This window comes from Canis lupus, chromosome 10 (assembly GCF_048164855.1).
Source record: "Canis lupus baileyi chromosome 10, mCanLup2.hap1, whole genome shotgun sequence".
Lineage (NCBI taxonomy): Eukaryota > Metazoa > Chordata > Mammalia > Carnivora > Canidae > Canis > Canis lupus.
Window position 1 is genome coordinate 36,484,834 of NC_132847.1, and position 26,973 is coordinate 36,511,806.

At 38.2% G+C, this 26,973-nt stretch overlaps 1 protein-coding gene across 5 annotated transcripts in view; it reads right to left on the reverse strand.

Moving 5' to 3' along the window:
* Nucleotides 1–3,228: 3,228 nt before the first annotated feature.
* Nucleotides 3,229–26,973, reverse strand: part of FREM1 (FRAS1 related extracellular matrix 1) — a 165,256-nt gene continuing 141,511 nt past the window's right edge. For 4 of the 5 annotated variants that reach the window (XR_012037985.1, XM_072841396.1, XM_072841398.1 and 1 more), the window contains 8 exons: nt 23,348–23,497; nt 21,619–21,857; nt 20,384–20,431; nt 19,950–20,114; nt 19,637–19,765; nt 19,115–19,230; nt 8,396–8,481; nt 3,229–6,357 (listed from right to left, as the gene is read on the reverse strand). Coding sequence is in view for 4 of the 5 variants with exons in the window: in XM_072841396.1 (XP_072697497.1) it covers nt 6,152–6,357; nt 8,396–8,481; nt 19,115–19,230; nt 19,637–19,765; nt 19,950–20,114; nt 20,384–20,431; nt 21,619–21,857; nt 23,348–23,497 (1,139 nt within the window). In the remaining variant the exon portion in view is untranslated. Of the gene's footprint in view, nt 6,358–8,395; nt 8,482–8,976; nt 10,560–19,114; nt 19,231–19,636; nt 19,766–19,949; nt 20,115–20,383; nt 20,432–21,618; nt 21,858–23,347; nt 23,498–26,973 lie in introns of those variants that run through there. The other variant, XM_072841399.1, reaches the window with a different exon arrangement.

Here is a 26,973-nt window from a genome sequence, read left to right on the forward strand (position 1 = left end):
GATTTCTACTCTGATATTATGTATATCCTTACTTCTTCTGTCTTTTTTCCCCCTAGTTTTTTTTTTTTTTTAATTTTTTATTTATTTATGATAGTCACACAGAGAGAGAGAGAGAGAGGCAGAGACACAGGCAGAGGGAGAAGCAGGCTCCATGCAGGGAGCCCGACGTGGGATTCAATCCCGGGTCTCCAGGATCGCGCCCTGGGCCAAAGGCAGGCGCTAAACTGCTGCACCACCCAGGGATCCCCCCGCCTAGTTTCTTAAGGTGGAAGTTGAAGTTAAAACCTTTCTTCTTTGGAATATAGACATTTAATGCAATAAAATTTCCCTTACATAATTCTTTAAGGGCATCCCACAAACTTTAATATGTTGTTTACATTTTAAAAATATTTTTGCAATTAATTAATTAATTGAGAGAGAACATGAGCAGGGGGAGGGGCAGCGGGAGAGAGAGAGAATCTCAAGCAGATTCCACCCTGAGCACAGGGCCCCATGCAGAGCTGGATCCCACAACCTGGAGATCACAACCTGAGCTGAAATCAAGAGTTGGACATTTAACCTACTGAACTACCTAGGTGCCCCCATGGTTTTCATTTATTAAAAAGTCATCAGACTTTTTAATTTGCCCTTTGATTTCTTCTTTACCCCATGAGTTGAGTAAGTTTATAACTTAGTTTCCAAACGTTAGGGGTTTTCCAGGGATAGCTGTTATAGATTTCTAATTTAACTCCCTTATGATCAGAGAACATACTTTGTATAACTTAAATCCCTTTAAATTTATTGAGACTCATTTTATGTCCCAGAATATAGTTCACCCCAGTAAATGTTCCCTGTGCACTTGAGAAGAATGTCTCCTCTGCTGTTGTTGTGTAGAGTGTTCTAGCAATGTCAGGTTAATTTTTTTTTAAAGATATATTTATTTATTTGTTCATGATAGACACAGAGAGAGAGAGAGAGAGAGAGAGAGAGGCAGAGACAGAGGCAGAGGGAGAATCAGGCTCCATGCCGGGAGCCTGAAGCGGAACTCGATCCTGGAACCCCAGGATCGCGTCCTAGGCCAAAGGCAGACGCTAAACCGCTGAGCCACCCAGGGATCCCCCAATGTCAGGTTAATTTGGTTAACAATGTTCACACTTCTAAATCCTTACTGATTTTCTGCTTACTTGTTCTACCAATTATTGAGAGGGTCTTAATATTTCTAACTATTATTATAGATTTGTTTAATTGTATCAGTTTTTGCTTCATGTATTTCTAAACATTGTTAGTAGATACATATATGTTAGAAGTATTATGTCTTCTGGATGTATTGACTCCTTTAAATTTATAAAATAAACTCCTTCAAACTCGGTTGCTCTAAAATCTACCCCGATATTAATATAGCCACTTCAGCTTTGTTTTGACTGTTTTGGGATGGCATATATTTTTCCTTTTTTTTCCTGTAGACTGAGTTGGGATTGATGGCCTTTGGGAAGCAAAAATACAGATGGGGATAGAAGCAAAAGGTGAACTCTTATTCATTGCTTGGAAAAAGTATTGCGGGTTACCATAAGGCCCTAATGGAAGTGTTGGTTGATTTTTGTTCCTTTCTGTCTTAAGATAAACTAGACTTTATTGCCTAGCAGAATATAAGACCTATAAAAACTGTTCAAAATGAACAGTTATATGTGTAAGTTACGAGGAGGGTATATTCATTTCCTGCATGATCCTGTTCTAAAGACTTGTAGAATTAATTTTAGAAAATCATGGCATTCTGGACATTACACATATCCAGACACACTCTGCCATCAGTAATAGCCCTCTCATGATTAATGGGGAGAAAGGAGGAAGATCAATAAAGCTGTACTGTAAGTTAAACAGTACATCCAATCAACATGCTCTTCCCCTTAACCAACTAGATAAATAAACAAAAACCTGGGTGAGACACCAAGCAAAGACTGGAAAAAGTATCTTGGATGAGTCAGATAAACACACAGCAAATATATCAACCCATTTACAGCTTTCTAAAATAAATTTTTATTTGGCAATTTTTAATAGTATTTTTATTGAGATATATTTCCTGTAATAGTCACCATTTTGAAGTGCACACTTCAGTGGTTTTTTAGTGTATTCACTATGTTGTACAACCATCCCCACTGTCTAATTCCAGATCATTTCCCTACCCTCAAAAAGAAACCCTGTAGCCATTGTTAGTTTCAATTTCCCCTCCCCCCACCCCCTGACAACCGCAAATCTGCTTTCTGCCTTTGTAGACTTGCCTGTTTTAGACATTTCATACAAATGGATCATGTACTACGTGGCTTTTCCCGTCCATCCTCTTTTACTTACAATAATGTTGTCAAGCATATGTCAATTTTATCGTACTTATTATTCAAAGATATTTTACTGGAATGTAAGCAGACCATTTGCTCAGAGCAGTAATAATTAGAATATGTAGAATAATTTGAAGATATTCAGCCAACGATTTGGAAGTCTCTATTCAAGTGCTAATCTCTTCCCACTTTAACTCCTAAAGACTTCATTGTCCCGGGACTACAATAAGGATATTAGGTGAGATAGTATCATTGTTCTCTTTTTTATTCCTGTTACTCCAGGAATCTCAAAGACACAGAGACCCATACTTGTGTACCTCTTGTTGCAAAACATTGCTTGTCTTGTTGCAAAAAATCAGGCAGCTAGATTTGAAAACTTTAGTTCCTAACTTGATCTGGAGACAGGAAATTTGGGACAGCTGCTATCTGTAACCGTTTGACCTGATCATAAATACAGGAAGTAATACCAGTTTCTTAATCAGGAGAGAAATATAACAAAAGACAGCCTGAGCTGTTTGTATTGGGGTGTGTTTCCCTTCAATTCTGAAAAGGGATAATGTGATCAATGAATTCCACTGTGACTTCCTCCCTGATAAAAAGTTTCACGCTTAAAAAAAAAAAAAAAAACTATTAGAACTTTGCACGTATCCACTATGCTTTTATACTTTTATTTTCCTATCCCATTCACAGTAGTATCTCCAGTATCTAGACTAGGTGAGGGGTTGGCACTGGATATTTAATATTCGTTGAATAAATAGTAGATGGATAGATGGCTGGGTGGCTGGGTAGATGACTAAAAGCCATGTAACTAAAGGCTGATTTAAACAGCAAGGATAAAAAAAAGACATGTTGAGTTTCCTTTTCTATCCCTTCTTACAATGGATAAATATAAAATGTTAACAACTAAAGCAACAGTAGCTCAGAAGTAAAAATAGTTTCATTTTATTAATTTTGTTACAATAGTAGTAGTATTTAAGACAGTACATTTCATAGGTTCCTTTGCTGCCAAAATTAATCAGCACCAGTTCCTCCTGGTTTGAATTATACAAGCCATAGTGTTAATGAAAATATGTGCATGTTCTCTTTGTATTAAAAATAAACAAAAACAGAAATGTAAATAAATGTCACCTGGTTCATTGATACCACACCTTGGAAGGAGATGAAATAATTATCATATGCTTTTATGTTCAGTAAAATATATGCAGTATACATATGAATGTTGTTGTTAAAGGACAAAAATCACAGGATTCTGAAAAGCTACACACTACTTAGCTGGACTGATACCCCTGAAGAGGGGGACGGTTCCTGAGTCAGTATTCAAGTCTGGGGAGAAGAGCTGGGTGGCATGGAAGTCCGTCTTTCTGATGCTCTCCTTTTTAGCTATCATCTGCCCCATCTCTTCCTGCCCAACCCTTCTCACCTCTCTCCCCTCTTCTCTCCCATGATCACCCATTCCCCTTTTACCATTATTCCATTTCCTTCCTTCCTGCTCCCACCAGAACCTGACGGGTGACAGTGACCAACCTAGGTGGAGAGAACCAGGACCATCCTTTACTTTTTTTTTTTTTTATTAAAGATTTTATTTTTAAGTAATCTCTACACTCAACATGGTTTTTGAACTCATAACCCTGAGATCAAGAATCAAATTTTCCACGAACTGAGCCAGCCAGGTCCCCCCTTGTCTTTTACTTTTATGATGTTGATCATTTACTTCTTTTCTCCCCTGAAGTCAAAGCCCAATGATGAGAAAGAAACGAAGGTCATGATAAATATTGCTCAGCACCCCAACTTGCCTGAATTTTTCTTTGTATCCTCAGTCAATTACTTGCATTTTACAACCTGATTGATGCTTTTATGATCAGGAACATTTAAAAATATTATTCCAGTATTTCTAGTTGCTACAAAAATCAAAGCATTCTCTCTTTGTGCTAGCATTTGCAATTACACTTAAACATCATTGTTGCAACAAGGTATAATAAAATCTACCATGCTGACCAGGTTCTACTTAACAGTCTTGGATCTGGATTCCCAGCCTTAAATAGTTACTAGAGCTCTGGAGTTCTAGTAGGAGTGGCCCCTGAACTCTTCATTTCTTGAACTTTTACTTTCCCTCCTAGGATATCACTCTTTACATAAACAACTCTTTGCTGCATTACCTGGCATCTCACTTCCCCACGCTGCAGACCCCAGTGGATCAGAAAGGAGTGGAGAGGGTATGGACGGTGGGTTTTTCCATCTTTTGGTTAAATACCAGAGAGTGCTTGTGTCATAGGAAAGACCTGCATGTTGTATCAGTTCAGAGCCTACCTGGAATACCTAAAGGAGCCTCCCAAGTCCAATGTGCCTTTTAAATTTAAGTAAAAGGTAGGCCTGCCTAAACGTTATCCCAACTTTTCTTTGTAATTATTTCTAATTACAAAAATTTTGATAAGTGAGCAGAAATGAAACAAGTTTGTCATGTCTTATATCCAGAAACTGGACTGAATTTCTTCCATTTATTTTCACTTTACTGAATGTGTTATTATAATAAAACCTGCACCAAAGCTTTAGTCTACTTGGTAACCCTGTTTTGACTCTGAAACTACACTGAATTACTCATAAAGCAAGTTCCATTTGGCACAACCGTATTTTTCAGTGATTATGAAAAGAGGAAAAATTGAGCAAATGCTTCAGAAATAAATTTCTAATTTCCTGTAATTAAATCTTGATTTCCGAAGGGAGTTCCTGTAAAGCTGCAACATGCTTCACTGGTAGAAAAAAAAAAATGTTTCATTCGGCCGATATTATAAATTAATAAGGGATCTTTACGTTAGAGAATCAGGTAAGCATGCCATTTCTATAAATATTAGAGATTTAAGGGCTCAAAATTGTATCAAAATCCGTTCTGAGAATATAGGTTTTCAAGGGCTCTGCTTTCAGTATGATTTTTCTTTGTTCATCAACACAGTTCATTGAGACCCTTCAGAGGAAGCAGTATTTCTCTTCCATGTGTTAACCATCACTCATATCTACTCTATAATAAACGTCCTTGCAAAATGCTAGTCGGTACCCTATACGTAAATGAAAGAGAATTCACATTACTTCAAATTTCTCATGAATCTGGAAGGCAGGGGGAAACTTAATGATTAACTCTGGGATGGTATGATGCCAACATTTTTATTGGAAAAAAGAGATCTGTCTCTTGAGGGATAGGTTGACCCCTGAAGGACAGGTAGCCTCAGAATTCTTACCTGAACTAGAGCTTTGCAAATGAGCTTCTATCTACAAGATTTTCTTATCTAAAGCTTTGCTCTTCTACCACAGAGCATTCTCCTTTCTATCCACAAGCCTCTTATCTCAGGTTTCACATTCGAAAGGGCTCCAAAAGGACAATGCAACACTTTGCAGTTCCACAGTGATTTAACGAGCCCGTAGGGTTGGCTTTACTCCGGTGGAAGTGGTAGAAGCAGCTGCAGCACAGATTTCAGAGTGGATTCGCTTGAGGTCTTGGGACAAAACAATCCAGGGACCATGGACTTGGTACTGACTCAGATATGGAGTGCGGTCAGGGTGAGAGTATCCCAGAATAAGCTAATCTTGTACCATATAAGACTGTAGGCATTTATTTCGGAAGGTGTTGAGATCTAAGCATTGTACCTCTTCCTGAAAGAAATATTCATTGATCCATCTTCCTGGAACTATTCTTCAAGGTTTCTTTTTTACTAGATAGAATCACTCCTATACTATGAAAAAAGAAATGTACCAAGTCAGCCATGACACCTTATTTTCTATTGAACAATATGTACAAATCTCGTAAATAAATAGGTGAGAGATCCCAAGTGGGCACCTGTAATACAGGCCAGTTACATCTGGAGTTTCCTGGAGCACACGTAATTGTGAGGTTTGCCCTTCCTACAGTCCTGCACTTGCCATTTCCCTTGTCTTTGAGCCAAAACACAGTCCTTGCCATGCTTTAAACGTTGAGGGGGCCCTTTCCTCCAGTTGGTGAAGGTGACAGGTTCCCCGCCGATCCACTCCCAGTGGCCAGCATGCACTTGGTCATTCAAACCTAAGGTGAATCAAAGAATGTGCCAATATTACATTTATGCTCAGATATCGTTATCACTCTATTGCTCTAAGCTCAGTAACCACAAATACAGGCCTACATTTTAAAACACAGAAAAAGGCCTGGGAATCCTAAAATGCAGTTAAGAGCATATGGCTTTGAGGGGTACCTGGATGGCTCAGTCAGTTAAGCACCTGCCTTTAGCTTGTGTCATGATCTTGGGGTCCCTCTCCTTCTGCCCCTCCCCTCCACACGTTCATTCTCTCTTTCTCTCTCAAATAAATAAAGTCTTAAAAAATTAAAATCCAAAAAATTTTAAAAAGAAAGAACATATGGCTTGGAGTCAGGCAGATCCAAATCCAAATCCTAGATCTATAACTGACTAGTTGGGCAACTTTTGGCAGGTCACTTAACCACTCTAAATTTTCATTTCCTCATCTAAGAAATGGGAATAAAAATAGTTTATCAAGGGCTGTTTTAAGTATTAAATAAGATAATTTAAGTAGTATGTAAGATAAAGTTGGTGGCATACATACATGTTTAGTACACAGTAATTATTATTCACATTATTCTACAGTCAGAACTCCTACCCCAGGGAAACAGGTACACTTTTGTCTATTGTTCTTTCTTGCTATTTAACTGTCTTGGTTTTCATATTTGAAAGTAGCTTAACTAGGTATTATTTTTAGTCTGGAACGTAAGATTTTTCAGCCTGCTAAAATTCCAACAAAAAAGCAGCTTTTCTCAACTTGCCTCTCTATTCCCACTGGCAATTTTACAAATTACACTTCAGTGTTGCAAAGCTTTTGTCATTTTTCTTAAAGGAATAGTCCTCCTCCTCACTTTCCTTAATAGTAGAAATAAAGAGGCTACAATGTGAAAAAAGTCACCTATGACAGCATGATCTGGCTGGCATCTCCCAACCAAACTCAACCAGGAAGACAGTCTTAGTTGCATGGCCTATAACCTCGTCCCAAGTGATTCTCCCTTAGTATTTTGAGGACAGAATAAAATGGAGTAAGATCACCTTCTGGATGGTTTCCTTGCATTATTGATCAGGATGCGTTATGCCTAAGTACTCTGTGGGAATCGAGGCTTGAGATGAGTTGCTGTGGAAGCAGAGAAAGTGTCTCCTCCAGCTTTAACTCTCAGAGAATTTCCCAAGTTAGAGATCTACTAAGTATTACAGAGATTTTGAGAAGCCAACGTTGAGTTTACTATAGTTCCCTAAAATCCAATATCTTCAAGGACAGATGGTGAAAATATTTTGATGTGCTCCTAGAATTCTACTCCTAAAAATAGAATCTTAAGAGATTTGTATTATTATTAAAATTGAAGAGGATATTAAAACTTCAGAAAACAAGGGATAAAATTAAGATCCACCTATAATTGTCAATAGAGGTAAACATTTCTAAATCTTTGGTATATTTTTTTATATATGTATTTGTATATATCACATGCACATGTATGTATACACATATCACATGTATAACAATTTTTTATTCCACATTATTTTTTACTTCATATGGCTGTGGATTCTGCTTTTTTACTTAGCACCCTGTCACAAATATACTACATATTTTATATATGATATGCTTCCAACATATATTTCTTGAATGAAATAATAAACATAAAGCACTTCGTCACATCTTTACTATTCAGGCCTTACAAAGTATTAAATAGTAAATATTCCTTCGTATGACTACACCATATTTATTTAACTATCCCCTGTTTATAGCTCTTGCTAATTTTTTACTTTTAGAAATACTGGTCATTGAATTCTCTTACCTATAAACCAAACCACATCCCTTATTATTTCTTTGAGATAGATATCTACAAATCAAACTGTTGTGTGATTAAGATGAGTTTTAAAAGACAGACTGTCCACTGGGCAGCCCCTCCAGAAAAGAAAAAAAAAATAGACCATCCAACCATCTAACTGTTGCTTGTTACTGAAAAAGCACAGTTATTTGGCCCATGGGAAGGCAATGCCCTCTTGATGTCCTCACCCTCCTGTTGTCAATACAGCACAAACACTTGCCTATCCAGAAGGGCCTTCTTCCACTGATGTCCCAAAGCCATCGCATGTGCTGCTTGGAGAGAACAGTTACAAGGCTGCCTCGGTGACTACAAGCAAACAAACAAAAAGGAAAGCATTAGTGATAAGGAATCCAACATTCCCATTGATATGAAATTCAACACAGAAATCAAATCGGTTAAAAATAGAAGAAAAAAGCATAGTGTAGCTAGAACTTTCCAGGATTTGGAATACTCTATTATTTTTCTTTAATGACTATCTGTAAGGTGGGATAGGTGACAGCAAAGAAAGTGAGATTTTTTTTATATATATATTATCTGGATTGAATCACAAAACAATAGGTTTTAAACATCGTTTTAGAAAAATCAGCAACTACCTACTTATAAAAATTAATGCCAAAATATTACTACTCTCATGGGGAGTATACCTCTAAATGGCATAAATTTGACAAATATCCAGTTAATTTGATCAGTAAGGCAACCCAAACTATTCAGATAAAAAGAATTATTTGGTCCATGGGAGGATGATGTTTTACACTTGAGATATATATATATATATATATATATATATATATATATATATATATATATAAAGATTTTATTTATTTATTCATGAGACACATACACACACACACACACACACAGAGGCAGAGACACAGGCAGAGAGAGAAGCAGGCTCCATGCAGGGAGCCCGATGCAGGACTTGATCCAGGACTCCAGGATCATGCCCTAGGTGTGAAGGCAGGTGCTCAACTGCTGAGCCACCCAGGCGTCCCTACACTTGGTATATTTAATCAACTACCCCAATAATTGTTGTCAGACTCAGTAAAATGAGCATGGTCTCACTGTTGAAACTTCATAGGTGTTGTAGAAGTTAAAGCATGTGTTCCTATAAGCATATATAAATATTTTCCCCCAAAATAGAATTGTTTTTATGTTTAAACTGCATAACATAATGATTTGACTTATATATATTGTGAAGTGATCACAATAAATTTAGTCAGCATCTCTCATTTCATTTAGATGTCAAAAAAACAAAAAAAGAAAGAAAGAAAAGAAAAACAATTGATTTCCTTGTGATGAGAACTCTTGGGATTTACTCTCAATAACTTCCAAATATACCATATAGCAGTGTTAGCTATACTCATCATGTTGTACTTTATATCCCAGTATTTAATTATCTTATAACCAAAAGTTTGTGCCTTTTGACCACTTTTGTCCAATGACCCCACCTCATATCTCTGGCCTATGCTAATCACATCTGATCTTTTTTCTAGGAGTTTTTATTTTTTATTTTATTTTATTTTTTTATTTAAGATTTTTATTTGTTTATTCATTCATGAGAGACACGGGGAGAGAGAGAGAGGCAGAGACACATGCAGGGAGCCCGACGTGGGACTTGATCCCAGGTCTCCAGGATCAGGCCCTGGGCTGAAGGCAGCACTAAACTGCTGAGCCACGTGGGCTGCCCGGAGTTTTTAAAAAAGATTTTACTTATTTATTCATGAGAGACACAGAGAGAGAGGTAGAGACATAGGCAGAGGGAGAAGCTGGCTCCAGGCAGGGAGCCCCATGTGGGACTTGATCCCAATCATGCCCTGAGCTGAAGGCAGACGCTCAACTGCTGAGCCACCCAGGCGTCCCAAGTTTGTTTTTTTGTTTTGTTCTAAGTCTCTATATAGTATTTGGCTTTCTGTATCTGGCTTATTTTACTTAGTGTAATCCTCAATGATAATTATGTTGTTACAAACAGCAGGATCTTCTTTTTAATGACTGAATAATATCCCAGTATGTGTGTGTGTGTCGCACGTGCGCATGCATGTGTGTATCACAACTTCTTCATTCATTTGTCGATGGACACTTGGTTCATTTCCATGTCTTGGCTATTATAATTAATAAACATGCTATAAACATAAGGGTGTAGATATCTCTTCAAAATACTGTTTTGTTTTCCTTCAGATATATTGCCAGAAGTGCAACTGCTGGATCATATGGTAGTTATATTTTTAGTCTTTTGAGGATCCTCCATTCTGTTTTCCATAGTGGCTGTGCCAATTCGCATTCCGTCGCTATACACAAGGGATTCCTCTTTTCCACATCCTCACCAGCAATTGTTATCTCTCATCTTTTTGATGATAGATTTGATGCTTTATTAGGACAGTTTTATTCTATAAACAGAATAAGAATTATTCATGAATTATTTTTGCTGGTAGCTGAATTATTCTTATAAGCAATATTTGATAGTTTTAATTCCCCAATGGTGCCCATTAAAAGCTTTTTAAAAATGTCTTAAGTAAAAAGCTAATGATTATTTTTTTCCTTTCTACTTCTTCTTTTTTTAATACAGAAAGTTTCAAACAAGAAACAAAGTCACCATGATCTTGTCTGGTTAACATCCATTGATATTTTATTCATTTTGCCCATGTCTTTCCAAACTTCAGATCCATTTCTTTGCTTTTCAAGATCACATATGGTGAACACAATTTATCCATTTCTTAATGATTTTTTTCCCCATTAAAACCTGTACAGGGGCACCTGTGTGGCTCTGTGGTTGAGCGTCTGCCTTCAGCTCAGGTTGTGATCCTGGGGTCCTGGGATAGAGTCTCACATTGGGCTCCCTACAGGGAGCCTGTTTCTCCCTCTGCTTATGTCTCTGCTTCTCTCTGTGTGTCTCTCATGAATAAATAAATCTTAAAAAATAAAAAAATAGAAACCAGTACTTAATCATTCTATCATGCAGTGGTGACTTCTAGGACTTCTGAGGTATGTAAGTCTCTTTACCCCTTCTCTGAATGTCCTCAGGCTGCTGGATTTGGGTTTTGTGATTGAATCCGACCTCATTATTTACTGTCATCTCCTGTCTGACAGTCACAGCAGACACGATAGCACAATTTCTTCCCTTCCTCTCACATCCAATTTGGTAATTCCAACGTGCTGAGGGTTTAGAACGCAGAATACCAAATGTGTGTTATGTGTAGGCCGAGGGAAGGCTCGAGGGGCTGCCTCAGTCAATATGGTATATTGAACAAAGCACTAGAGATCTGAGTTCTCTTCCTCTTCTGCCCCTAATTTTCTTATGGCTGTAACTTTAGCCTCACCTTCATCATTACGAATTAACACGTTTTATTCAAGGATATTTAACATCTCCTCCTGCTTTAAGATTCTTGAAACTATCGTGAAAGCACACTTTGTAAAAGCCATTTTAGCTGGTCAAGTACTAGTTTGATTTGTCTCTCCAAGAAGCAAAAAGCCCCCAAAGAGCAAGATGGGAATATAGCTGTGTTTAGGATAGGTAAAATGTTAGACTATAGTTATTTATAAAAGAAATATTTAGGCACTGGTATGTTGATTATTTTACAAAGACATTCCTTTTCTTTTATGCCAATATACACACCAAATAGTGTGAACATTTTCTATATGGATATGTATAGAGAGAGATTAAAAAAGAAAATATAGAGGGAAACACATAAATAAAAGTCTTTTGAAAGCTCTGAAATTTGAAGGTGTTCAAAGTGTAGCATTAAAAACAAACTAATCTTTCTAGCTAAAGAAATAAACATCTACTTTGAAATGTTTTTGATTAAGTATAGATGTATTTCAGAGTAACTCTTTAAGGATAGGCCAGCAGGGGTTCCAGACACTCCTGTGGAAAACAAAATGGTTTTTTTAAGATAATGATTTATAATAATAGAATTACCAAATGTACAATGACTGCCTAAGGAAATGAGCAGATGAGATTACAATATGTAAATTCAAGAAATACCTAATCTAGGAGTCTAGCTCCTCTGGGTTGGAAAAATAATAAAACACCAATGGAGAAGAAAGGAGATTGGAGATAAAGATTGAGTTGAATTAGCAATCTGATTAGGGACAAGGAGGAAAGCAAAATTTGCTGTTCTTTTTGAAATGTGGGTGCTGTAAATGACCCTCTGTAAAGGACCTTCAGGGAAGGGAACCCCAGGAAATACAGCCCAGAATTGACTAATGATGCCTGATACCAAAACATACTAATATTAATTCTAATTATAAAATCTAAAACCATTTCCTAAAATTAATCCATGAGAAGGTAAATAGCCAGGTTGTGCAATGTCGAAACTATACATTTTATATCATAGAAGCAATGGCTAATTCCTAGGAGAATACCTATTTTTCTTCCTTTTATATATATTTTTAATTAAGTTTTTAATTTTAATTCCAGTATTGTTAATATACAGGGTTATATTGAATTCAGGTGTACAAAACAGTGAAGAATGCCTGTTTTTCAAGACAAAGAGGGTGGAAAAGAAGAGAACATAATTAACCTGAAAAGTAATGGGGCCAGAGAAGGGAGGTAGGGAGCCCCAACAGGTGAAAAAAACAGGTTTAATGGTAGAGGAGGTCCTGGGGTTCACAATAAAATTATACTGAAGAGTGGCCTTGCTGTCCAAAAATACTTCTTTTACAAAGACTGAACCAAAGGAATATGGAGATCTTTTATTTTTCTTTTTAGTTTGCTTTTAACTTATTGCTAGATATTTTTTGAAATGTCTGTAACTAGTATCAACTGTTCTTGGAGTAATCATTCTCATCCTTTTGAAATACAATGCGTATTGAGTATCACACAAATCAGATCAAGTATTCATACTCACTTTTATATAAAAAATGAAAGTTGAAAGCTTTTATGATATTTTAAAAATCTTACATCATATATATTTTCTTTACCTCTTTTACAAATCCTGGATACCATCAGAAATAGTATTTGATAGATGTTTTAAGTTCTGGACAAATCTGGTAAACGGATAATGTGTAATTTGAAGTAGTTTTATTACTGATAGACACATAATTAGTCTTTTTCTAAAATATGATGGAAAAATTCCAATTGTCCCTAAAAACTATTTTTTTGTTCTGGAAGTTCTCTCAGTTTTATATCTTAAAAGATATCACCATTCTAGAACTTAAAACAATTCCATGAGACTAGAGTTTATCAAAATATCTTCAAAATAATATGAAAAAATTGCTTCTCAACCAGCTTATAATATCATATTTGATCTATTATGTATGATCTTTAATACCCCTGAATTAGGGGATCCCTGGGTGGCGCAGCGGTTTAGTGCCTGCCTTTGGCCCAGGGCGCGATCCTGGAGACCCGGGATCGAATCCCACGTCGGGCTCCCGGTGCATGGAGCCTGCTTCTCCCTCTGCCTATGTCTCTGCCTCTCTCTCTCTCTTTCTCTCTCTCTCTCTCTCTCTGTGTGTGACTATCATAAATAAAAATTAAAAAAAAATACCCCTGAATTAATAGGGAAGACAAATTTTCCATCATCATTACAATAGATTTTATAAGCTATTCTAGCTCAAAATATCCTTCCATTTATACTATTTCTAAATACGAAATAGTATATTTCTTACATATGCACTTAACAAATATGGCTTGTAAATCACATTATTTACATTTAGGTCCAGAGAGCTTCTTAATTGGATCTATCGTAAGACATCAACTTAACAAAAGGTAAATGCTGCCATTTAAATTCAGCAACTTTTGCATTCCTTTTTCTTTAAGATTTAATTAATTAATTAATTAATTTATTTTTTTATAGATAGAGAGACAGCAGGGCAAGGGACAGAAGGAGAGAGAGAATCTCAAGGAGACTCCCCATTGATCGGTGGCCTCATGCAGAGTCCAATCTCTTGACCCTGAGATCACGACCCTGAGATCACGACCAGAGCCGAAACCAAGAGTCTGATGCTCAACTGACTGAGCCACCCAGGTGCCCCAATGACTTCTACATTCTTAACAGAGCTTTGTGAGAAGAAGATGTGGGAAGGAATTGTCAGGATTGTATGACATGTTACTGATGTAAAATGCAGGGTTCAAAGACACCATACAAGACAGCTGCATCTGGAGAGAGATGGTGTCAATTTCTCTGAAGCTCATTGATGAATGAAGAATGATTTAGTTGTGGGGCCAGTACTGGGGGATAATACTTTAAGACACAGGCTGGTCTAGACATTTCCAGTACATTAATTGTCCAAACAAATATTTGTTGAATGAATGAATTTATAAACAGAGAACCTGATGATACCTTGGGTTTGCTCTAAAAGGTTACTTTGATTTCAATCCAAAAGACACTTAGGTCCTATAATTTAATAAAAATCATAATATGTCTTTGATGTGAAAGATACAAAATACTAATACATAGTTTTGAAACCTACTTTAAGTTAGTTCAACATAAAGTTAACATAGGTGTGCTCGTCACAGATCTTTATGGAGCTATTTTGGAGAGTATCATAGAAAATGAAGTCCTGTCGCTTCCACTTACTTGCTTAGAGCCACAAGCAAGTGATCTTGCTTCCCCAAATCTCTTTTATCTGAAGAATGTAGATAATAATACCTGATTTCCTCACAGAAGTGATGGGAAGATCAAATAACCCAGTATACGTGGTACGTGAAAGAATTCTGTAAACCATACAGTGTAATATACACGGAAGGTGTTATTGGCAGGGAGGCACGTCGAACTAGGTCAGCCTTCTGTAAAAGGGTCAGAGTATAAACGCGCTTAAAGCCAAGTTGCATATGACATCTCAGGTCAAATGCATGAGGAAGTAGCTAGACTTTTAAATTAATTTTGGCCTCAAGTTTATTACTGGGATGAGTGAATTGTGTAATATTAACAGATTTATGATGAGATTAATAGATGTATAACTAGTCTTCCTACTCTTTGTACTCACTATTAAAACCCAGCTGCAATTAGATGGATCAATAAAATAAAAAATAGGGATCCCTGGGTGGCGCAGCGGTTTGGCGCCTGCCTTTGGCCCAGGGCGCGATCCTGGAGACCTGGGATCGAATCCCACGTCGGGCTCCCGGTGCATGGAGCCTGCTTCTCTCTCTGCCTGTGTCTCTGCCTCTCTCTCTCTCTCTCTGTGACTATCATAAATAAAAAAATAAAAAATAAAAAAATAAAAAAATAAAATAAAATAAAAAATATATTGGGGGACTAATGTAGGTTGGTCACCCTGAAGATATCAATACTACTATAAAAACTGCCATTATTTCAAAAGACATGAGTTTTGAGTCATTTCTCAAAAGGCTAGAAGATCATAATATCAGAGTAAAGAACAGCCCTTCTAGGAAAAGATACTTGGTGACCTTATGCCAAAATTGATGAATGGATGGAAAGATACCACTTAATACACGTTGTCTTTACTTTTCTCATAACATGAAGAACCAACCAGTTAAAGCTTCATTAGAGGCCAGAAGAGTTACTTGCACTGTCATTTAGTACCACTGGAAGACAAACAATAAGGCTACCTTCAAACTTAAGGTCTGAAGTTCTGTTGCTCTGTTCATCTGTAGTTTACCAACAAATCCCAGTGGCAGTTTGATTATAGTAACCTTGGCTACAGTATACCTGCACTTCTGTACTCCCCCTCATTTTTGTCAGCATAGAAACCATACTCTCCTCTTCATAATATATTGCAGTAGTCTTCTTGCTACATCAGAGAGCTTTTCATTCTGCACCAGAGCTCTTTCCTCAAGGAGAAAAAAAATCTATACTGCTATTCCTACCTGAGCTATCAATACATCAAGGCAAATTTTAAATAAAAGTAGGACACCCAGTAATTTGGAAGAATGTCTTCATTGTTCCTTAACATACAGCATTATGGGAACATATGTATTTAAACAATAATTATTTATAAAATCTTAAAAAATAGTTTAACTTATTTTATATCACCTGCTCATCAACAAAAACCTGAAAGACACCTATTAACCTCTATAGATTCTTACTTATACTTAAGATATGAGATACATCAGTAAAAAAAGGGTGGTAGATTTGACCAGTTTTTTAAAAGACTTAAAATATATTTTTCTAAAGGTTTTATTTACTCATTTGAGAAAGCGCACTTGAGTGAGCACAAGTAGAGGAGAGGGGCAGATGAAGAGGGAGAAGCAGACTCCCCACTGAGCAGGGAGCCTGATCACAGGCTTGATCACAGGACTTTGGGGTCATGACCTGAGCCAGAGACAGATGCTTAACCGACTGAGCCACCCTGATGCCCCAAACTTTTAAAATATTTATTAGCTTTATAAAAATCTAGTTATGGGGTGCTTGGGTGGCATGGTCAGTTAAGTGCCCAACTCTTGATTTCAGCTCAGGTGGTGATCTTATGGTTGTGAGATCAAGCCCTGTGTTGGGTTCCATAGTCAGCACAGAGTCTGCTTAAGATTCTCTCTCCCTCTCCCTCTGTTCCTCCCCACCCTGCTCTTGCATGCTCTCTCTTTCTCTCTCTCAAATGAATAAATAAATAAATAAATCTTCTAAAAAATAAAAATCTAGTTATATTTTACATACAGTAAAATGCATAAATTTTTAAGTATTCAATTCAATGAATTTTGACAATTGTGTATATCCATGTAAGAACCACCCAGAGCAAGACATAGAACATCTCCATCATTCTAGAATTTACCTCGTGCTTTTTAGTCACCCTACAATCCCTCCCAGAGATAATTGTTTTTTTTTTTTTAATTTCTAACACCAACTAACAAATTAGCTTTTCCTATTCATATAAATGAAATCATATAATATGTACTCTTTTATGTTGGCTTGCTTCCTCTCTACATGTTTTTTTTTTATTTTTTTATTTTTTTTTATTTATGATAGTCACAGAGAGAGAGAGAGGCAGAGACACAGGCCGAGGGAGAAGCAGGCTCCACGCACCGGGAGCCCGACGTGGGATTCGATCCCGGGTCTCCAGGATCGTGCCCTGGGCCAAAGGCAGGCGCCAAACCGCTGCGCCACCCAGGGATCCCAATGTTTTTGAGATTTATTCACATGGTTGGAAGTTTTAGTAGTTCATTCCATTTTATCATTTATAAAATAAATTGTCAAGAAAATGTGTTTCCTTGTTGATGGAGAAAATATAAAGAACCCTCATAAATCAACAACAAAAAGACAAATGATGCAAACTATTATTATTTAAAAAGTTGCTATGAATTCTTGTAAATGTATTTTTAGTGCACATTTTTTTGGTTAAGTTTTATCTATTTAAGTAATCTCTACTCCCAACGTGGGGCTCAAACTCATAACCTCAAGATCAAGAGTAACATGCCCCTCCAACTGCACTAGCTAGGTGCTCCTCTAGCAATATATTTTTATTTCTCTTGTGTAAATACCTAGGAGGAGAGATGTTAGGTCATAGGAAAATGCACATAACTTTATAAGAAACTGCCCAATGGCACTACAAAGTGGTTGTACCATTTTCACTTCCACCAGCAACCATGAGAACTCCATTTGCTCTGCAGCATTTGGTAACGTCAGTCTTTGTGATTTTATAGTGAGTCTGAAGTGGTATTTCATTGTGGTTTTCATTCACACTTCCCTGGTGGTACATCTTTTCATGCACTTATCGACCAATTATGTATCTTTTCTGACGAAATCTTCAAGTCCTTTGCTATTTGCTTTAGATTTTTTAATTTATTTATGAAAGACACAGAGAGAGAGAGAGAGAGAGAGAGAGGCAGAGACATAGGCAGAGGGAGAAGCAGGCTCCATGCAGGGAGCCCGACGTGGGACTTGATCCCAGGTCTCCAGGATCACAACCTGAGCCAAAGCCAAACCTGATCAAACCTGATGCTCAAACTCTGAGCCACCCAGGCATCCCTGCTTTGCTATTTTTTAAATCAGGTTGTCTTTTTGTTATTGATTTATAGGAAGTGTTTGTATTTTCTCTATTTGAGACCTAGATCAGATGGACAACTGGAGATAAGCTTTCCCAAATGTGGTGTGCACTTTCACTTTCTTTTTAATAACGATTCTATTTATTTATTCATGAGAGACACGGGGTGAGAGGCAGAGACATAGGCAGAGGGAGAAGCAGGCTCCCTGAGGGAAGCCCTATGCGGCACTCGATCCCAGGACCCCAGGATCATGCCCTGAGCTGAAGGCAGACGCTCAACCACTGAGCCCCACAGGTGCCTTGCTCTTTCACTCTCTACAGTGTTTTTAGATGAGCATAAATTTTTGAATTTGATAAAGTGCAAGATCTGACTGCTATTCACTAGAGACTTCTTTAGTCTCAATTTCCAACCATGGGGGATCTTAGTCTAATTGCATTGTTCTGGAGAGTTATATACTATAGGTGACTATAGGTGTTAGAGTTATATGCCTATAGGTGGGCAAAAAGCAGGGGTGGTATCAGGGATAGGTATTTATGCATCTTTAAAGTCCTTCCAGGCTAGATAAATTTTGTTGTCATTATTTGATCACAAGTCATCCTTCACTAAGTGTTCCATTATCCACTGACCCTTTGTCCAAATTGTCTGGTTTCATAACCATCAATGTCTCTTACACTGTCATAGGTCTGATACCTTAGGACCTTTCATTGCTATGTATTTTCAGATTAGTGGGCAGGAATCCCTACTTAATTAAAAAAAAAAAAAAAAGAAGACAAAACCTGCAGTGCTGCTGACTTGGAAAAGCTCCTTCTGCCTTTCTTCAAAAGATCAGGAGAAGCTAAAAAAATAGAATTTCAGCAATGGCACAGTTGTCACATAAAGAGATACATCAAAATATACTATTAAGCTCAATCTTTCTGGACTACAGAACTCTCCTAGGGTTCCTGAAACCAAACCAAGTAGATATCAGACACTTAGCACTCGAATGAATGAAGTGACCCTGCAGCTGGGTGAGAAAAGAGACAGGAGGGAAGAAAACACTAATTAAGGTGAAATAGGGTTTCTTACTGTTCCTTGCAAGCTCGGGCAGCAGTGCTCCAGGTGCCCTTCTGCTCTGTGACCAAAGAGTGGCAGTAGCCTGAATGATGGTGCCACCCAGCTGGGCAGGCTTCACCTTCCACCTCCTGAAATATAATTGTGCATGTTCACATCAGAACGGTCTTTAAAATCTAGAATCTGCTCTCAGCATAAGGAGTCCTATGAGTCCCCCGGCTTGACTAGAGTGGTTCTGGCACCAGAAAGGAGGTCAGCCCTTATCCCAATGCTACACCTTGAGAAATGTGATGGCTTTTCACAGAAAACACTACTAAAGTTGACACTGTTTCATTTTGCACTTTTAACATTCTGATGACCTCCTTAAATCGCATCGATTAACGATTGTAGTTTGTGATTCGTAAAATACCACTCAGGCCTGTTTGCCTCTTCACCTTCCAAGGCAGGTAGACCTAGCATGAGTAGTCAGATCATTTCCCGTCCCTTGGCTTATCGCAGAGCATCGCACAAAGATACTTTGTGGCTCCTGTGTCCCACCTCGGTTTGGGGGCTCCAGGCTTTCCAGGTAATTCCATCACACTTGTACAGCTTCCGGAGGCTTTCGTGGAAGTGGAGAAGTCCCTTTAATTCCAGTGTGCAGTCCTTTGGAATTGAGGGCAATCGGTCCTATGGGAAGGAGAGGGATTGCAGATTTGACGTAAAGAAGCTGGGTCGCTCACTCACCTCCTTGAGGTCTTCATTTGTTGGGTAGCCTTTGTGTTCAGCAAAGGATCCCCAAGCCTGCAGGCTGTTTTGTGGCCCAGCAAATAGCCTGTTGTAAGATGAATAGGAAGTAAAGAGATTTTCCTACCTGTCTGGAGAAGTGTGAGTCACTTGTGGATTCCATCTTATCTGCTTGAGGCAGCGCTGCCACTTGGCTTGTCTTTTGTGGCAGACTGGTGATGGCTACTTTGGCCTTCCTTTTGCGAGATGGAGAACTGTCTCCCTCCAGCTTCTGGGAAACCATTCCATGATACTTGAGGAAACCAGAAAACACAAATAAAGAGAAAGCAAATAGCCAGGTAGCAAACAAAAACGTTTGCTGGAAAAATGAACAATCAAAAAATTGGGCTAAAGCAGAAAGATAAAAGGTTTTCTTCCTGAACACCCAAGCCTCAGAAGCAAATGTCAAAACAGGCCTTTAAGAGAAATACATAAATATGGAAGACATTAAAAAATAGTTTCACTGACTATTTTGCATCCACAAATACAAGAAATTTAGCAAGTTTCTCAGATTACACTTACATGATAGATGATGTCGGTTCCATTTCTATAAACAGAGGATGGAAGAACCTGAAATCAACAAAATACAACATATGAGCAAAATTGGCTTGAATAATAACTAGCAACAGGGTAAAACCCTTTCAGTAAGATCTTGTGTCTAAAAAATGTTAAAACATATGTTTTATGTCCTAAGACTTTACATGCCCAAATCATTAGAATTTTTAAAAATCACTGGACCCAATCACCACTTACCAGTATTGATTCATACATTCAAAGTTTCAGTTATAGAGAAAAGACTTATTTTCTTGATATATCTATAGTACACAGAGGTCCAAGAAAACATACACACACATACACTCATGAGTGTGTGCCAGTTAGAATCCTGTGCTAATAATAAAGGTCAAAGCCACGGTTGCCACACTCAAATAGATCACTTAATCTCATTCTGTCCCAGGGTCACTGGTTATTCCCTGCTTCGATCACAAAAGGAACCAAAGCAGAAATCATATGGATGGGTCAGTATATCTATCACCTCAATTAGTACAGATTAAGGAAGCGGGCAGCATTATGATATCTGTATACAAAAGGCACTGCCTTGGGGCACCTGGTTGGCTTAGTTGGTGGAGCATGAGATTTTTTTTTTTAATTTTATTTATTAATGAGAGACACAGAGAGAGAGAGAGAGAGAGAGAGGCAGAGGGAGAAGCAGGCTCCATGCAGGGAGCCCGACATGGGACTCGATCCTGGGTCTCCAGGATCAGGCCCTGAGCTGAAGGCGGCGCTAAACCGCTGAGCCACCCAGGCCGCCTGGAACATGAGACTCTTGATCTCAGGGTTGTAAGTTCAAGCTCCATGTTGGATGTAGAGATTACTTAAAAACAAAATCTTTATTTTTTTTTTAATTTTTATTTATTTATTTATGATAGTCACAGAGAGAGAGAGAGAGAGAGAGAGGCAGAGACATAGGCAGAGGGAGAAGCAGGCTCCATACACCGGGAGCCCGATGTGGGATTCGATCCCGGGTCTCCAGGATCGCGCCCTGGGCCAAAGGCAGGCGCCAAACTGTTACGCCACCTAGGGATCCCTAAAAACAAAATCTTTAAAAAAGGGGGGGAATTGCATACTTGTGAAAGGAATCATGGCTCCCCTTCATTATGCAAATCAGCTTCTTCAGTGTTTCAGAACACTTACTAATTTTTTTTTATTGTTTTACAATGTACTCCACACACCACATCCCAGAAGTTCCCCATCCTCACTGTTTTGCCATTCCCTTGGGTCCTAAGCTTCATACGAGACGGATCTGCAGAATCAAAGCCCTGCCCGGTGTCTCCCCTAGTGACTGCTGGCCGCTTGGAAGATGGAAGGGGTCTTCTTTCCAGATGAAAGGAACCAGAAGTGGTGGATGAGGAAGACCCTGGGGACAGCGGGTGCCAAATGCCCTTCTCCCTTGCATTGTGCTTGTTTGGGTTGAAGGAATATGAAGGATGACACTGTCCTGGAGGCATGAAAGATGGCAGGTCAGTTCATTGTACACAAACAGATAAGTGATCGCATCGACACAGCCCCTGCAGCACTTGTCATTAAACTTAGATGGATGGTTTTCCCACCAGATGTTGCCTTTTTGCCATTTGCCAGAAACTCCTTTACTCTTCATCAGTTTCCACGCAGGAGAGCTGTGCCCTTCTGCACCTCTACAGGGTGATTATAAAGTCATGAAATTGATTTCACAAACCACAGATGAAAACCATTGTCATAATTTTCTAATCATACCATATACTGGGGAAACTGCCTCACCTTTCTTCATGTCACAGCATTCCTCAGATTTATTCACTGATCAAGTATCATTCTATAAACACTTCAAAGTGTTCATCCTTTCCCCAGTCTCCTACAGGTAGAAACTGGAATTGTTTGAAGAAGTGAAATCAAGTAACAGTTATAAAAGTTAGCATTCAACTGTTACAGAACAAAGATCCAGGAAATCTTAACGGAGAGACTTCTATTGGAAACATTTCCAGTTAGTATGACAAATATCTCAACCCACGACCCTCGTGTGTGGACATTTTGTACTTCAGGTGTAAAGTGTGTATTTTCATATATTTTATGTACTAACTGTGACCAGAAAAGTCTACTGAAAAAGGAATGAATTTGGCCTTAAAGGTGGTGGGGGAAGACATTGTTGAAATAGGAGTATTATAAAGGAAAGGGGATAGTGGTTATCTTTATTACAGGATGAGAAAGAGAAGAGGTGAGAGTGGATTTCAGGTGGGGAAAACGTACCATGGGTACAGCAGGTGTAACCTCATAGGTCTAAGTCCACACATGGTAACTGGACACTCGTCAAATGCTAAATGGACACCTAAGTAGAAAGTCTTTGGCAGGAAAAAAAAAATCAGAGCACCCAGGACTGTGCTTGGTTTTATTTTATTTAGTTCACAGGTTGTTCTTTTGCATATATCATCCAGGACCTATACTTGGCTCCACAACCCGAGGTTATTCATTAATATTCTCCAGCTGCTCTCGAATCCCCCAGCCAGCTGTATCTTTCACATCTATTTTTCTCCATTCCTTCCTCTCAGAATTTTCCTGGTCACACTACAGTGGGGGCTCAGATTTGAGGCATTAAGAGCTCTCTTCAACAGAGGAAGATAATTACAGCCCCACAAATGCTGGGGGAAAATAATTGTCGATAGATTCTCACCAATGTTGTTTCCCCCTTGGTGAGAACAACAAACGGGTAGGGGGAAAAAAAACCGAAACCAACTATGCCACTGACTTGTTGCTTTTCTCAAACGCTAGCTCTTAGCGGGAGGAAAACCATATGAAGCAGAAACCAGAATAAAGGACCTACAATATGACTGAGGTTGCTTTCTTGACAAGAAATTAAGCATTTTGATTTGAAGGCGTTATCAAGCACATTGGCTGTTGAAAGCAAGCAGCTATGCGCCAGGACCGCTCCTGATTTCAAGATGAGGATCAAAAGAATACCTCCTTTTGAGTCCAAAATTTTCACTGCAGCTTTTGTCTTGGTGCCAAGAACTGCATTCACAGGGGAGTTCAGAATTACTTCAAAGGCCTCATCGTCTTCCTCTAATCCGTCATAGGTAATTGCTATATTCCACATCTTAGTTGACATTCCTACAAGAAGTAAACATTTTAATTACTCTTTAATTGCTATTTCAATCACCTAGGTGTCAGAGAAATATATTAATTAACATGTCTACAGCTCGGCTGCAGTAGCCTAAGTGAGCTATTGTACTGCTACCAACTCACTGAAGTCCTGCTGTTCTCCCAAATAATATTAAAAGACCACGTTTGTTCCTGGACAATGATGATTCCGTTTCAATGCAAACACTGTAACAAAAAAGTAAGCTGCATTATGCAAAGGATGAACAACGACAACAAAAATGGTTAGGAGATGAGATCCAAGACTTACTTTTTTTCCCCCGACCTGCCCCTTCTCAAGAAACAAGTACTGTAATCTTCAAATCTTAATAGTTTCAAAAATCCTAAGAGGTTTGTACAGACAGTTAAAAGTGATTATTGGATGGTACTTCATGCTATTCATGGAACCCTTGAAATGATTGATTTCTAAAGACAGCTGCCTCCATCGGCTGCTTGACTTCCTGAGATCCTTCTAGCCCACAAATGCTTTTTCTAATGATGTAATACTCAATATTTGATATCCTCCTCGAGAGGATTTATGGGTTGGGGGTTTTAGAAACAGACTGAGCCAATTTTTTTTTCTCTTTCTGTCTGCCCCTGCTCATGCAGCTACAATCAAGCTTCGTTCATAGTAACTTTGTGAACCAAACACCGAACCGTTTTGATGCTACAAGCACATCCAGAGCCATTCTGTCACTGTGAAGATGGGATGCAATGGAACCCCAGAAACACAAATATTCAAGCTGGAAGAAACTTGTGAGATTGTCTAACCCTGACTAGTTTCCATGACGCGGATTACAGGATAACCCCCTTAGTTTATTTAGAAGACAAGGTGGTGGAAGGAAAAAAAAAAAAAGTACTATTTTGTAGAGAAAAAAAGGCTCAAGTTGAAGGGGAAAAAAAGTTAACAAATTTATGGTTTAACTTTCTAGGACTAAGTTTTGAAAGCTTTTACTCCCTGGCATTTACTCATTGGCTATTTGAGGGCTTTTATTCCCATAAACCCATCTATGTATAAGCAGTCAAACATTTTTTTTCTAGCTTTCTCTTCTGAAAATCTGGAATCCTTTCTCCATGCACATTGTTTGCTGCAGATTTATGCCTCTCTATTGTGCCATCTATATGACAGCCTCCTTTTTGAAGATGTGTCACATACAGATTTCATGATCTAATCAAAGTTTCCTCAATCCCCCACAGAATCCAATGGAAAGATGAAACTGTTCACTTATCTCACTCCTGGCTGCACTTAGAGGGAAAAAAAATGAAGTGTATTTGAAATAATTTAATTTAAAAAAACCAGGCTGACAGGTGGTTTGTTAAGTTTTCAGTATCAAGTGAATTCATAAATCAATTACTTTCCTAGTCTTTGCAAAAACAGAAGTTGAAACACCAAACATAAAATTCCATATAACTCCCACCTCATAGGTGGACAGATCGACCCATCAAAATATACATTTTGTATCTATTACGTACTTACCTTTGCTATAGATGCTATGGAGGATACCACGGGTATAACATCAGCAAACCCTGACATAAAGGAATTTAAAATATCTTGGAAAAGAGAAGATGTAAATGCCAGAAGAGTCCACTATTCAAGGCTACATATGATTAGCTGCCAAGATACAGACTAGATGGTAAATACAACATGTATGGAGGCTCCAGAGTTGGAAGGTTTTGGAGGGAGGGAGTGAGAAAACAGCATAAGCAAAGGCAGGAAGGTAGCAGAGCCAAGGCCTTGCATAGAGAATGAGCGAATTAGCTGGCTGCAGCAGAGCTCACATCAGAGAGGTGGTAAGAAAGCAGGGGGCAGTCTGTGGCCAGGGAGCAGAGAACCCTGGACACCAGGTGGCTGGATTCAGACTCTAAACCTTTGGCAACAGGGAAGACTCTTGAAAATGAGGGCTTAGAAAAATCTATCTCAGTGTTATGCAGGAAGATTTAAGGGCCCAGGAAGACTGGTAAAGAGGCTAGAAGTAGAGAGACTGCATAGGCAGCTTTTGTAATAAACCTGGCATGAAGGGATAAGAGACCAGACAGTGAAGAAAGTTCTTGAATGCTAAGAAGTTTAATGTTCAAAGAACTGTTTTGACTCTCAAAGTCCAAAAAGTTCAGCATTATTCAAATAAAAATCTGATACATGCAAAAAATGCCAAGTCCCAACTAATTGCCCTCTTATTGTCAGAATCATTTTTTAAAAATTATAGTACCCTTTCTCCCTCTTGCCCACTCCCTCCCCCTAAATTAAAGTTTTTCTAAGACCTAATGGAGTAGAACCAGACGGTTAGAGCAAATCTATTCCAAATTTAATTTAAGTAACCTTCTGATTGGCTTGCTTGCATTTCAATTTTGTTTCTATGCCTACCAGGTGTGCATATAGAACCAACTTTTCTAGGTTAATGAGATTGGAAGTAAGAACTTTCTGGGTTTTTCTTTTTCCTTCCTCTCCCATTTTCAAGGTGCAAAGTAGTTGTTAAATCACCGAGATTATAAGCAATTTCAGAAGGCTTGCACCAGCCTCCTGTTCCCATAAAACAAAAGGTGCTGAGGAAAAGGTGTCATTTTATGCAGACATAGCCCACTTTACAGAGTGGTCAATTACTGGATATTTTCCTGCAAAGCAGATTTCATTATTGAAAGACATTTTCTCAATGTTTTTTAGTAAATGCCATGTTAGAGATCTGTTCCTTTGGAAAACATTTTGACTCTCAGGAATGATTTAGTCCCAATTAAGAAAGCAGCAAACCTTTCAAGAACACATACTTAAAAGGAAAACAATCATTTTCTTCAGAATATTTACACTTCGACTCAGTCACAAGAGCTGAATGCAAAGTAGGCAGGATTAGTTTGGGGTTCAGTATAATGGCAGCAAGGCGTAGTTCACTAGACTGAGACGTTACCTGTTTCTCTCCAGCACCCTCCCCAAAGTTCTCAAATCTTAGAATATCCCACTGTCTGAATTCTCACTCCGTTCTTCGTCCATCACAGAGGCTACATTTTTGAAGAAACAAACAGATTGCCTGGGGCAGAAGCAGTGGGCGTGGGCGTGGGGACGCCAGACCCAGAAGAGGCAAGGATTAACGATACAGGAGTAAATAAACATTTACAGGACCTGTAGACATAGGAACTTTAAAATACTCTAAAAAATAAATAAATAAATAAAATAAAATAAAATAAAATAAAATAAAATAAAATACTCTAAAATAAGACCTCAGCTTATGAAACCATTTCTGGCTAGTAAATTCCCAAACAATGAACAGGCAAATATTGTTTCTTTTTAACTTATGAGATTTTTTTTCCTTAAAATGTCTAAATAGTCCCTAAGATCATGACCAGTTAGAGCCTCCAGAAGTCATCAGTATCTATTCAAAATAAACTCTTCTAGACAAATTGGTCTTTATCTTATCCAGTTGAACCTCTGAGAGGTGGATTTCAGAGTCCCCTCTAAGTGT